Here is a 15,000-nt window from a genome sequence, read left to right on the forward strand (position 1 = left end):
ACCCTAACAGATACAGAATGAACATTATGTGTAATGACCTGTGTCTTTCTGTTCACCCTAACAGATACAGAATGAACATTATGTGTAATGACCTGTGTCTTTCTGTTCTCCCACAACAGATACAGAATGAACATTATGTATAATGACCTGTGTCTTTCTGTTCTCCCTAAGAGATACAGAATGAACATTATGTGTAATGACCTGTGTCTTTCTGTTCTCCCCAACAGATACAGAATGAACATTATGTGTAATGACCTGTGTCTTTCTGTTCTATCCCAACAGATACAGAATGAACATTATGTGTAATGACCTGTGTCTTTCTGTTCTCCCCAACAGATACAGAATGAACATTATGTGTAATGACCTGTGTCTTTCTGTTCTCCCCCAACAGATACAGAATGAACATTATGTGTAATGACCTGTGTCTTTCTGTTCTCCCCCAACAGATACAGAATGAACATTATGTGTAATGACCTGTGTCTTTCTGTTCTCCCTAAGAGATACAGAATGAACATTATGTGTAATGACCTGTGTCTTTCTGTTCTCCCTAAGAGATACAGAATGAACATTATGTGTAATGACCTGTGTCTTTCTGTTCTCCCCAACAGATACAGAATGAACATTATGTGTAATGACCTGTGTCTTTCTGTTCTCCCTAAGAGATACAGAATGAACATTATGTATAATGACCTGTGTCTTTCTGTTCTCCCCCAACAGATACAGAATGAACATTATGTGTAATGACCTGTGTCTTTCTGTTCTCCCTAAGAGATACAGAATGAACATTATGTATAATGACCTTTGTCTTTCTGTTCTCCCCCAACAGATACAGAATGAACATTATGTGTAATGACCTGTGTCTTTCTGTTCTCCCCCAGCAGATACAGAATGAACATTATGTGTAATGACCTGTGTCTTTCTGTTCTCCCCAACAGATACAGAATGAACATTATGTGTAATGACCTGTGTCTTTCTGTCCTCCCCCAACAGATACAGAATGAACATTATGTGTAATGACCTGTGTCTTTCTGTTCTCCCCAACAGATACAGAATGAACATTATGTGTAATGACCTGTGTCTTTCTGTTCTATCCCAACAGATACAGAATGAACATTATGTGTAATGACCTGTGTCGTTCTGTTCTCCCCCAACAGATACAGAATGAACATTATGTGTAATGACCTGTGTCTTTCTGTTCTCCCCCAACAGATACAGAATGAACATTATGTGTAATGACCTGTGTCTTTCTGTTCTCCCTAAGAGATACAGAATGAACATTATGTATAATGACCTGTGTCTTTCTGTTCTCCCTAAGAGATACAGAATGAACATTATGTGTAATGACCTGTGTCTTTCTGTTCTCCCCAACAGATACAGAATGAACATTATGTATAATGACCTGTGTCTTTCTGTTCTCCCCAACAGATACAGAATGAACATTATGTATAATGACCTGTGTCTTTCTGTCCTCCCCCAACAGATACAGAATGAACATTATATATAATGACCTGTGTCTTTCTGTTCTCCCCAACAGATACAGAATGAACATTATGTATAATGACCTGTGTCTTTCTGTTCTCCCCCAACAGATACAGAATGAACATTATGTGTAATGACCTGTGTCTTTCTGTCCTCCCCCAACAGATACAGAATGAACATTATGTGTAATGACCTGTGTCTTTCTGTCCTCCCCCAACAGATACAGAATGAACATTATATATAATGACCTGTGTCTTTCTGTTCTCCCCAACAGATACAGAATGAACATTATGTGTAATGACCTGTGTCTTTCTGTTCTCCCCCAACAGATACAGAATGAACATTATGTGTAATGACCTGTGTCTTTCTGTCCTCCACCAACAGATACAGAATGAACATTATGTGTAATGACCTGTGTCTTTCTGTTCTCCCCAACAGATACAGAATGAACATTATGTGTAATGACCTGTGTCTTTCTGTTCTATCCCAACAGATACAGAATGAACATTATGTGTAATGACCTGTGTCGTTCTGTTCTCCCCCAACAGATACAGAATGAACATTATGTGTAATGACCTGTGTCTTTCTGTTCTCCCCCAACAGATACAGAATGAACATTATGTGTAATGACCTGTGTCTTTCTGTTCTCCCTAAGAGATACAGAATGAACATTATGTATAATGACCTGTGTCTTTCTGTTCTCCCTAAGAGATACAGAATGAACATTATGTGTAATGACCTGTGTCTTTCTGTTCTCCCCAACAGATACAGAATGAACATTATGTATAATGACCTGTGTCTTTCTGTTCTCCCCAACAGATACAGAATGAACATTATGTATAATGACCTGTGTCTTTCTGTCCTCCCCCAACAGATACAGAATGAACATTATATATAATGACCTGTGTCTTTCTGTTCTCCCCAACAGATACAGAATGAACATTATGTATAATGACCTGTGTCTTTCTGTTCTCCCCCAACAGATACAGAATGAACATTATGTGTAATGACCTGTGTCTTTCTGTCCTCCCCCAACAGATACAGAATGAACATTATGTGTAATGACCTGTGTCTTTCTGTCCTCCCCCAACAGATACAGAATGAACATTATATATAATGACCTGTGTCTTTCTGTTCTCCCCAACAGATACAGAATGAACATTATGTGTAATGACCTGTGTCTTTCTGTTCTCCCCCAACAGATACAGAATGAACATTATGTGTAATGACCTGTGTCTTTCTGTCCTCCACCAACAGATACAGAATGAACATTATGTGTAATGACCTGTGTCTTTCTGTTCTCCCCAACAGATACAGAATGAACATTATGTGTAATGACCTGTGTCTTTCTGTCCTCCCCCAACAGATACAGAATGAACATTATGTGTAATGACCTGTCTTTCTGTTCTCCCTAAGAGATACAGAATGAACATTATGTGTAATGACCTGTGTCTCTCTGTCCTCCCCCAACAGATACAGAATGAACATTATGTGTAATGACCTGTGTCTTTCTGTTCTCCCTAAGAGATACAGAATGAACATTATGTGTAATGACCTGTGTCTCTCTGTCCTCCCCCAACAGATACAGAATGAACATTATGTATAATGACCTGTGTCTTTCTGTTCTCCCCCAACAGATACAGAATGAACATTATGTGTAATGACCTGTGTCTCTCTGTCCTCCCCCAACAGATACAGAATGAACATTATGTGTAATGACCTGTGTCTTTCTGTTCTCCCTAAGAGATACAGAATGAACATTATGTATAATGACCTGTGTCTTTCTGTCCTCCCCCAACAGATACAGAATGAACATTATGTATAATGACCTGTGTCTTTCTGTCCTCCCCCAACAGATACAGAATGAACATTATGTGTAATGACCTGTGTCTCTCTGTCCTCCCCCAACAGATACAGAATGAACATTATGTGTAATGACCTGTGTCTCTCTGTCCTCCCCCAACAGCCGGGCGATCGTGAAGAACCCGGACCTCCTGCCGGAGACGCCGCTGAGCAACCTGCTGTACGATGACTTCTGGGGCACCCCGCTGACCCACTCGGGCTCCCACAAGTCGTATCGCCCTCTCTGTGTGCTCTCCTTCCGCCTCAACTACCGCCTCGGGGGGCTGGACCCCTGGGGCTACCACCTGGCCAACGTGCTGCTGCACGCGGCCACCGCCGCCCTCTTCACGGCCCTGGCCCGCCGCCTGCTGGTTGGGACCTTCCCCACGCTGCTGGCCGGGGCGCTGTTCGCCGCGCACCCCATCCACACGGAGGCCGTGGCGGGGCTGGTGGGCAGGGCGGACGTCATGGCCTGCCTCTTCTACCTCCTGGCTCTCCTCTGCTACATGAGGTACGCCTCCTGGAGGCACCACCAGCATCACCATCACCGGAAGAAGAAGACGAAGAAGGAGGTAGAGGAAGAGGAGGAGGAGGACTGGGTTGTGGTGGAGGCGGGGGAGGGAGGGCGGCGGTGGTGGCGGTGGGTGTGGATGGTGGGTGTGGCGCTGTTCACGGCGGCCTCCCTGCTGACCAAGGAGCAGGCGGTGACGGTGCTGGCCTCCTGCGCCACGTATGACGTCTTCGTGCGTCACCGCGGGGCCCCCTTTCGTGACGTCATCACGCTGCGCATCTTGACGGCGGTGAGTGTGGGGTGGGGGTGTGGGTAAGTGTGTGTTGTGTTGTGTGCTGTGTGTGGTGATTACCTGGTCTGGGAGACCGGGTTTCCTCCAATCAGGAACCCTGAATGAAGGGAAGAGAGAAGCGTATTGAAATGAACCGGCCAGCTATGGTGTCCTCTTTTGTCTCCTGCCATTCTCCTTGTCTGTGAGCTGTCTTTTGTCCATTCCCTTGTCTGTGAGCTGTCTCCTGTCCGTCCCCTTGTCTGTGAGCTGTCTCGTGTCCGTCCCCTTGTCTGTGAGCTGTCTTGTGTCCGTCCCCTTGTCTGTGAACTGTCTTCTGTCCGTCCTCTTGTCTGTGAACTGTCTTCTGTCCGTCCCCCTTGTCTGTGAACTGTCTTTTGTCCGTCCCCCTTGTCTGTGAACTGTCTTCTGTCCGTCCCCTTGTCTGTGAGCTGTCTTTTGTCCGTGTCTGTGAGCTGTCTTTTGTCCGTCCCCTTGTCTGTGAGCTGTCTCCTGTCCGTCCCCTTGTCTGTGAGCTGTCTTTTGTCCGTCCCCTTGTCTGTGAGCTGTCTCCTGTCCGTCCCCTTGTCTGTGAGCTGTCTTTTGTCCGTGTCTGTGAGCTGTCTTTTGTCCGTCCCCTTGTCTGTGAGCTGTCTCTTGTCCGTCCCCTTGTCTGTGAGCTGTCTCCTGTCCGTCCCCTTGTCTGTGAGCTGTCTCCTGTCCGTCCCCTTGTCTGTGAGCTGTCTTTTGTCCGTCCCCTTGTCTGTGAGCTGTCTTTTGTCCGTCCCCTTGTCTGTGAGCTGTCTTGTGTCCGTCCCCTTGTCTGTGAGCTGTCTTTTGTCCGTCCCCTTGTCTGTGAGCTGTCTTGTGTCCGTCCCCTTGTCTGTGAGCTGTCTTTTGTCCGTCCCCTTGTCTGTGAGCTGTCTTGTGTCTCTCCACATGTCTGTGTCAGTATCTGTGGCTCTCTGTTTCTGTTTATGTCAGTATGTCTCTGTCCGTCAGTCTGTCTGTCTGTCCCCCCCCTCTCTCTCTCTCTGTCTCGCTCTCTCTCTCTCTCTCTCTGTCTGTCTCATGCTCTTTTTCTCTCTGTCTCTTTCATGTTCTTTCTTCCTCACTCTCTCTCTCCATCTCTCTTTCTTTCTCTGTCTCTCAACTTCTGTTCTTGTTTCTCCGTCTCTGCCTTTCTGTCTGTCTGCCCGCCTGTCTCTCATTCTCTCCCTGTCTGTCTCATCGTCCCTTCTTTCTCTCCTTGTATGTCTCTCTCTCTCTCTGTACTCCTTCTCGCACTCCCCCCACACCCCCCCTCTCTCTCCCATGTTCTCCCTCCATCCCCCCCTTTCAATCGCAGCGCAGCAGCAGCCTTTCGCGACGTCCATCACATCACCCACTGTTCATTGTGCACGGAATTCATTATCGTGATCATCATCTCCATCATCATCATCATCATCATCATCATCAGCAGCAGCAACAGCAGCAACAGCAACAACATCACCATCATCTGCATCATCATCATCATCATCAGAAGCAGCAGCACCCACCCCTATTTCTTTCAACCAACGGTGACCGCTGTTCAAAGTGATGGAGTGATACAGAGGGCGTGATAGTGGATGGGGTGGGGGTGGGGGGACAAGGGGGGTGAAGGGTGGATAGAGAGGGGTGGTGGTTGGGGGTAGGGGGGGGGGAGTGGAATTAGCTTCTTCATCCTCCGGGGTGGGAGGGCTCTTGGCCCCGTCTGACCATCAGACTGAAGAGGTCTGTAGAGGGCAGGGGGGGATGTCGTTACAGGTCTCATTAGTGTAATGACCACTGTTCTCTCCTTTCCCTTGATATAAATCCTCCTCCTCCTTCCTCCCTCCCTCCTCACCCTCTGTGTGTGTGTGTGTGTGTGTGTGTGTGTGTGTGTGTGTGTGTGTCCGTCCGTCCGTCCGTATCATGCGCTATGTGAAATGGGTGTTCAGCACTTTTCTGGAGGGGTTCGGAACTTTAAGGGCGGTAGAGGAAAAGGGTGATATTGTGAAGAAGAAAAAGAAAAGAAAGGGGGGGGGGAGTTCTTGGATTTAAAGTTCACACACACACACACACACACACACACACACACACACACACACACACACACACACACACACTCTCTCTCTCTCTCTCTCTCTCTCTCTCGAGTACTCGTACACGTGTGGCATGCATGTGAACACACGCAGGCACGCACATTTGTACAAGAGAACGTGCAGACATACAGATGCAGATTTTGAAGAAAGAGCGACTGCAAGAGGAATGAAAAACCTAATGTCATCACACATCCATTCAAAACTTTGAAAATTTGAAAAATAAGGGAGAAAAAATGGGGGGAGACGAGTGGGCTAGAAGCGCGGGGGTTGGGGGGGGGGGGGGAGGAGAGGCAAACTTCAAAAGAAAACTCAACAACAACAACAACAAAAAACAACAACCCAAAACAGAAATGAAAAAAAAAAAAAAGCCGTAACAAGCTGCTGTGGTGAAGGCGAAAGGAACGGAGGTGAAGGGGGAAAGAAAGAGAGAAAAAAAGAAACGGGAAGAAAGAGGTAGGAAAACAAGCACCCCCACCTCCCCCCCCCAAAAAAAGCACAATGAACAATGCCAGACTCCAACAAGGATCACGTGACAGGCAGGAATTCCCTTGATCCACACACCCCCACCCCCCCTCCTCCCCCACACACTACTCCTCACTCCCCTCTTCGCCCCCACACATCCTCACCCCCCCTCCGCCCCCACACACTACTCCTCACCCCCCTCCGCCCCCACACATCCTCACCCCCCCCCTCCGCCCCCACACACTACTCCTCACCCCCCTCCGCCCCCACACACTACTCCTCACCCCCCTCCGCCCCCACACACTACTCCTCACCCCCCTCCGCCCCCACACACTACTCCTCACCCCCTTCCGCCCCCACACACTACTCCTCACCCCCCTCCGCCCCCACACATCCTCACCTCCCCCTCCGCCCCCACACACTACTCCTCACCCCCCTCCGCCCCCACATATCCTCATCCCCCCTCCGCCCCCACACACTACTCCTCACCCCCCTCCGCCCCCACACACTACTCCTCACCCCCCCTCCGCCCCCACACACTACTCCTCACCCCCCTCCGCCCCCACACACTCCTCACCCCCCTCCGCCCCCACACACTACTCCTCACCCCCCTCCGCCCCCACACACTCCTCACCCCCCCCTCCGCCCCCTCCGCCCCCACACATCCTCACCTCCCCCTCCGCCCCCACACACTACTCCTCACCCCCCTCCGCCCCCACACATCCTCACCTCCCCCTCCGCCCCCACACATCCTCACCTCCCCCTCCGCCCCCACACACTACTCCTCACCCCCTTCCGCCCCCACACACTACTCCTCACCCCCCTCCGCCCCCTCACATCCTCACCTCCCCCTCCGCCCCCACACACTACTCCTCATCCCCCTCCGCCCCCACACATCCTCACCTCCCCCTCCGCCCCCACACACTACTCCTCACCCCCCCTCCGCCCCCACACACTACTCCTCGCCCCCCTCTACCCCCACACATCCTCACCCCCCCTCCGCCCCCACACACCCTCATCCCCCATCCGCACCCACACATCCTTACTCCCCTCTCCACCCCCACACACCCTCATCCCCCATCCGCACCCACACACTACTCCTCACCCCCCTCCGCCCCCACACATCCTCACCCCCCCTCCGCCCCCACACACTACTCCTCACCCCCTTCCGCCCCCACACACTACTCCTCACCCCCTTCCGCCCCCACACACTACTCCTCACCCCCCCTCCGCCCCCACACACTACTCCTCGCCCCCCTCTACCCCCACACATCCTCACTCCCCTCTCCGCCCCCACACACCCTCATCCCCCATCCGCACCCACACATCCTTACTCCCCTCTCCACCCCCACACACCCTCACCCCCCTCCGCCCCCACACACTACTCCTCACCCCCCTCCGCCCCCACACATCCTCACCCCCCCCTCCGCCTCCACACACTACTCCTCACCCCCCTCCGCCCCCACACACTACTCCTCACCCCCTTCCGCCCCCACACACTACTCCTCACCCCCCCTCCGCCCCCACACACTACTCCTCGCCCCCCTCTACCCCCACACATCCTCACTCCCCTCTCCGCCCCCACACACCCTCATCCCCCATCCGCACCCACACATCCTTACTCCCCTCTCCACCCCCACACACCCTCACCCCCCTCCGCCCCCACACACTACTCCTCACCCCCCTCCGCCCCCACACATCCTCACCCCCCCCTCCGCCTCCACACACTACTCCTCACCCCCCTCCGCCCCCACACACTACTCCTCACCCCCTTCCGCCCCCACACACTACTCCTCACCCCCCTCCGCCCCCACACATCCTCACCTCCCCCTCCGCCCCCACACACTACTCCTCACCCCCCTCCGCCCCCACATATCCTCATCCCCCCTCCGCCCCCACACACTACTCCTCACCCCCCTACGCCCCACACACTACTCCTCACCCCCCCTCCGCCCCCACACACTACTCCTCACCCCCCTCCGCCCCCACACACTACTCCTCACCCCCCCCCCTCCGCCGCCTCACATCCTCCCCCCCCTCCCCCCCACACACTACTCCTCACCCCCCTCCGCCCCCACACACCCTCACCCCCCCTCCGCCCCCACACACTACTCCTCACCCCCCCCTCTGCCTCCACACATCCTCACCCCCCCTCCGCCCCCACACACTACTCCTCACCCCCACCGCCCCCACACACCCTCATCCCCTCTCCGCCTCCACACACCCTCATCCCCTCTCCGCCCCCACACACCCTCATCCCCTCTCCGCCCCCACACACCCTCATCCCCTCTCCGCCCCCACACACCCTCATCCCCCCTCCGCACCCACACACTACTCCTCACCCCCCTCCGCCGTTTGTGATGCTCGGCTCTTAAGGAGTTAAGAGAAAGATATATTCCAGCCAGATATTTCCGACAACCTTCATTCAACGTACATTCAAGTTGTGCTTATTGATGTCGTCCAAAAGGCAAAATGATGTATGGAATTTGTCCATTTTCCTGCACAAAGCGTTTAAATTTTGGTTTTCTCGTGTTTATTCAAACAAATGTGACGTAACAAATGTTGTTTGTGTACCCCTTCATAGGGGCTATGGCCTGATGAATAAATCATCCGTATCCGTATCCGTACCCCCCTCCGCCCCCACACATCCTCACCTCCCCCTCCGCCCCCACACACTACTCCTCACCCCCTTCCGCCCCCACACACTACTCCTCACCCCCCTCCGCCCCCACACACTACTCCTCACCCCCCTCCGCCCCCACACACTACTCCTCACCCCCCTCCGCCCCCACACACCCTCACCCCCCCTCCGCCCCCACACATCCTCACCCCCCCTCCGCCCCCACACACTACTCCTCACCCCCCTCCGCCCCCACACACCCTCACCCCCCCTCCGCCCCCACACATCCTCACCCCCCCTCCGCCCCCACACACTAGTCCTCACCCCCCTCCGCCCCCACAAACCCTCACCCCCCCTCCGCCCCCACACATCCTCACCCCCCTCCGCCCCGACACACCCTCACCCCCCCTCCGCCCCCACACATCCTCACCCCCCCTCCGCCCCCACACACTACTCCTCACCCCCCTCCGCCCCCACACACCCTCGCCCCCCCTCCGCCCCCACACACCCTCACCCCCCTCCGCCCCCACACACCCTCACCCCCCCTCCGCCCCCACACACCCTCACCCCCCCCTCCGCCCCCACACACCCTCACCCCCCTCCGCCCCCACACACAACTCCTCGTCCACTCCTCATTTTTTGTTCTTTGTCTGACAGTGACAAGGTACATACTCGGATGATGATGAATCGATCTTCTTGGATGGATCCTAAATGAATTCGCTAGTCTGTTGCAGGCTCTCTGTGTGTGCGTGTGTGCGTATATATATATATATATATATATATATATATATATATATATATATATATATATATATAACACCCCCCTCCGCCCTCTCTGTCTTTCTCTCCCCGTTTATATATATATACATTGTTTTGAAAGGAAACGTTGAGTACAACCTTGTCACGTCGTCCGAAACCTAGATGGTCCTCCATAGCAACATCATCATCATTACCATCCTCCTTCATCATCATAAGTAAGAAATTAATATCAAAATTTATATATTCATCATATGCATATCTATCTATCTCTCTCTCTCTCTCTCTCTCTCTCTCTCTCTCTCTCTCTCTATATATATATATATATATAAGAGAGAGAGAGAGAGAAATCATAAATCCAAGATATCTGATCACGTGTGTGTGTGTGTGTGTGTGTGTGTGTGTGTGTGTGTGTGTGTGTGTGTGTGTGTGTGTTCCCTGTTTTCATGCGTTTCTGCCCAATTTTCTCTTTCTCTCCACCCCCCCCCCCCCCCTCTCTCTCTGTCTTTCTCTCCCCGTTTATTCAGATGACCATTTCGCAGACAGCTCATAAACACTTCCTGGCAATCTTCCAGAATGCATGTATGCATGCGTGTCCAAAGCCACATAAAAATATTCACTCAAGTCTGTCTTCTGTTGATTCTCTACCTCATGCACCGTATCTCTCACTCTAACTCTTTCCGTATCTTCCTCTATCTTTCTCCCTCCCCCCCTACCCTCTCTAAGTGCCTTATCTTTCCGTCCCCCTCTCTCCCCCTTTCTTTCTCTCCCCCTATCTCTGTCTCGTTCTCTCTCTCTCTCTCTCGTTCTCTCTCTCTCCCCCTTTCCCTCGTTCTCTCCATCTTAACTTTGACTCTCTCTCCCTTTCTCTCTCTCTCCCTTTCTCTCTTTTTCCTTTCTTTATCTCTTTCTCTCCTCCCTCTCTCTCCCTCCCTCTCTTCCCCCCCTCTCTCTCCCCCGTCTCCCTCCCCCTCGCTCTCCCCCCCTCTCTCCTCCCTCTCTCTCCCTCCCTCTCTCCCCCCCATCTCTTTCTCCCCTCTCTCTCTCCCCTCTCCCCCCTCTCTCCCCCCTTCTCTCTCCCACCTCTCTCTCCCCCTCTATCTCTCCCCCCTCTCTCTCCCACCTCTCCTCCCTTTCTCTCCCCCCTCTCTCTTACTCCATCTCTCCTCCCTTTCTCTCCCCCCCCTCTCTCCCCCTCTCTTTTCCTCCATCTCTCCCCCCTCTCTCTCCCTCCCCCTCTCTCCCCCCTCTCTCTCCCCCTGTCCCCCCTCTCTCTCCCCCTCTCTTTTCCTCCATCTCTCCCCCCTCTCTCTCCCTCCCTCTCTCTCCCCCCTCTCTCCCCCCCTCTCTCTCCCCCCTCTCTCCCCCCCTCTCTTCCTCCATCTCTCTTCATCTCTCCCCCTCTCTCTCCGTCCTCTCTCCCCCCTCTCTCTTCCTCCATCTCTCTACATATCTCCCCCTCTCTCTCCGCCCTCTCTCCCCCCTCTCTCTTCCTCCATCTCTCTACATATCTCCCCCCTCTCTCTTCCTCCCTCTCTCCCCCCTCTCTCTTCCTCCGTCTCTCCCCCTCTCTCTTCCTCCATGTCTCTCCCTCTCTCTCATCCCTCTCCCCCCCCTCTCCCTTCCTCCACATCTCCTCCTCTCCCCCCTCTCTTTCCCTTTGTCCACCCCGTCTCTCGCCATCTCCTATTATTTTCTGTGTCCATTAACTCTCGAGTCCTTCCTTTCAAAAACTGATTGCTTGTGGCATTGCTGTCATGAAGTTAATCATTCTGCCTCTGTGTGTGTGTGTGTGTGTGTGTGTGTGTGTGTGTGTGTGTGTTTATGTGTGTGCGTGAGTGTGTATCTGTGTGTCTGTGTCTGTGTGTTTCACTCTGTCTCTCTTTGTCTCTGTCTGTTTCCCTCCCTCTCCCTATCTCTGTCTCTCTCTTTGTTCTGCGTGAAAGTCTGTCCGTTTGTGTTTCTGCCTGTTTTTGTCTGTCTCTTACTCTCTCTCTCTCTCTCTCTCTCTCTCTCTCTCTCTCTCTCTCTCTCTGTGTCTCGGTCTGTCTTTCTGTCTGTCTGTCTCAGTGTCTGTCTGTCTGTCTGTCTGTCTCTTTCCGTGTTCTTCACGCACAGCTGACATTGTGTCCCCATATAACTGATCTTCTACCATGATTATTGTGTATGGTTTTTTTCTGTGACTGATGGAACGTCATCAACCATTCGCATAATTACGCAGTTGTCTCGATGTTGTTGTTGTTGTTGTTGTTGTTGCACCGAGCGGATGTCAGTGAGGAATTGTGATCGGTTTGAACGTAGAAATATCACAGGTTTTTGTTGGGCTTGACATTCTTCTACTTCTTCTTCTTCTTATTATTATTAGCATTAGCTTTAGCTTTAGCATTATTATTTCTATCATTATTATTATTATTATTATTATTATTATGAGTGTCCAAAACATCTAATGTGTGTGTGTGTGTGTGTGTGTGTGTGTGTGTGTGTGTGTGTGTGAAGGTTCCCTGTATGCAAAGAGTTCGTGTAAGCTCCGCAGACGTAAGGGTTGAGTGATTCGGATGGAAGAAAAGTATGTTTGTGGTCTTCGTTACCCTGTTACCCTGTAGTGTGTGGTGGTGGTGGTGCCAGCTGGAAGGAGGATTGTTTCGGGAGACACTGAGTCACTGCGGTTCTTTTCATCCCCGGGGTTGTCCGGGTTATAGAACAGAACGTGTTCTCAGTGCGCATGCTCACGCGCACGCGCGGTGACACCACATGCACGCAGATACGAGAGAGCGCGCGCGCGCACTCACACACGCACGCACGCACGCACACACGCATACGCACACACACACACACACACACACACACACACACACACACACACACACACACACACTGAGTAGGCACAAAAAAGAGAGAGGCGGGGTGGGGGATGGGGGTGTATTTTGGGTGGAGGAGGAAGAATGTTATGTGATCAGTGCATTATTTTAAAAAAATATATATATAGTGATCGTAGCACATGATCATTCTGTCATAGTTTTACCAAAATTGACGGCTGTCTAGGATAGGAAGATGTGCCGATGTATTGTGGGTATGCAGAGAGAGAGAGACAGAGACAGCATCACAAAGAGAGAGGGAGACACATAAAAAAGAGGAGAGAGAGAGACACTGGCACTAATAATAATAATAATAATGGATACTTATATAGCACACTATCCAGAAATCTGCTCTAGGTGCTTTACAAAAACGCTTTGTTAACATGAAACATTACTTCTATGTTACATACACACACCAAAATATGACTACACACACACGCACGCACGCACGCACGCACGCACGTACACACACACACACACACACACACACACACACACACACACTGCGTACATACATTTTAACAATACATGTGTATCTAACAGCTACCCTAACACATACGCACACATAGGCAGGCACAAACTTACATAAACACACACACAAACAATACACATTCATATACATGCATGTAGTTATGTACACATACATATGTATACATACATAGTCAAGCACAGCTAACGCGAAGGAAGTGGACCTGCCACAACTGAACTTACTGCTGAGGGAAAAGGTGAGTTTTGAGACGACATTTAAAAGATGAGAGGGAATCAGAATGACGGAGGTGACACTATTTTACTGAACAGGCAATGACCCCTTTCAGTGTCTGTTCGCATTCGACAAATGTATGAAGAATGATGTATGTTTACGAAACAACAACAACAATAATAACAACAACAGCAACAACAACAACAACAAAAAACGCGTCTGTGTAATGAGCAAAAAGAATTTCGTACAGAGAGGGAGAGACAGACAGACAGACAGACAGACAGACAGGTGGGGAGAAGGGATTAGAGGAGAGAGAAAACCAGTGTCATTTTCTTTCTTGATATCGAGTTCAACGCTTCTATCCCCCATTTTTCCCTTTGATTTAGACGTTAGCTCGGACAGCAAAACTTCTCTTAAAATAAATGATTATGTCTGGAATATTTTTCGTGGAAACGGCACGAGAGAGAGAGAGAGAGAGAGAGAGAGAGAGAGAGCATTGTCAATTTTAGTCTTGATGTACAGCATATATTTCCCTGTTATTGTTGTTGTTTTTATGTTTTTTCTTTCTGTTTTCTTTCTTTTTTTAAAATTTTATTCGTATTTACACCCCGAACTTTATGTCGTAAAGCAAAACTTCTGTGAATTATTATTACATTTGAGGAATAATTCTGTCGGTGGAACGATGCTCTTGTCCTTACAAAATACCTCACGTTTTGAGAAATCATGCACAGACATGTATAGCTGATCCAGTGGGCCTTTCTCTGCACCAACACCACGTGCAGTTTGAAAGCTCTCGTCGAAATCTGTGTTTTAGTTTTTCTTGATTGGAACGAACACATGAGTCTGACGAGGTTCGAGTCAATGTTGTGTTGCTGAATAAATGATGATGACGATGATGATGATGATGTTTTTGTTCTTGTTGTGTGTGTGCAAAACGTTTGCAAAATAAATAAAACTTCCATGCTTAGCAAAAAGTTCCTGTTTGAACACAAAATATGATAATAATGACTGCTCTTGTTGCTGGGTCAGAATATCAGATCAAAGTGCCAAGTTTAGAGAATACAAAAAATATAAATATAACAGTAAATGCAGTTTGCATATAGGCTTTAAAAAAAAAAATTGTGCCCATCCCAGAGGTGCAATATTGTTTTGAACAAGATGACTGGAAAGAACTGATTTTTTCCTATTTTTATGCCAAATTTCGTGTTAACTGACAAAGTATTTGCAGAGAAAATGTCAGTGTTAAAGTTTACCACGGACACACACACACACACACACACACACACACACACACACACACACACACACATATACAACCGAACACCGGGTTAAAACATAGACTCACTTTGTTTACACAAGTGAGTCAAAAACCAGCCAACCACACAAACAAGCAAAAAACACACAC

General features: G+C 50.4%; 1 protein-coding gene across 1 annotated transcript in view; it reads left to right on the forward strand.

The window, feature by feature from the left end:
* The window catches only part of LOC143283433 (protein O-mannosyl-transferase TMTC2-like), a 232,707-nt gene that overhangs the window by 89,351 nt on the left and 128,356 nt on the right, over window positions 1–15,000 (forward strand). Inside the window, exon 2 of the mRNA XM_076589670.1 lies at window positions 3,446–4,121. Within this exon, the coding sequence (XP_076445785.1) occupies window positions 3,446–4,121 (676 nt within the window). The remainder of the gene's footprint in view (window positions 1–3,445; window positions 4,122–15,000) is intronic.

Source organism: Babylonia areolata, chromosome 6 (genome assembly GCF_041734735.1).
Source record: "Babylonia areolata isolate BAREFJ2019XMU chromosome 6, ASM4173473v1, whole genome shotgun sequence".
Lineage (NCBI taxonomy): Eukaryota > Metazoa > Mollusca > Gastropoda > Neogastropoda > Buccinidae > Babylonia > Babylonia areolata.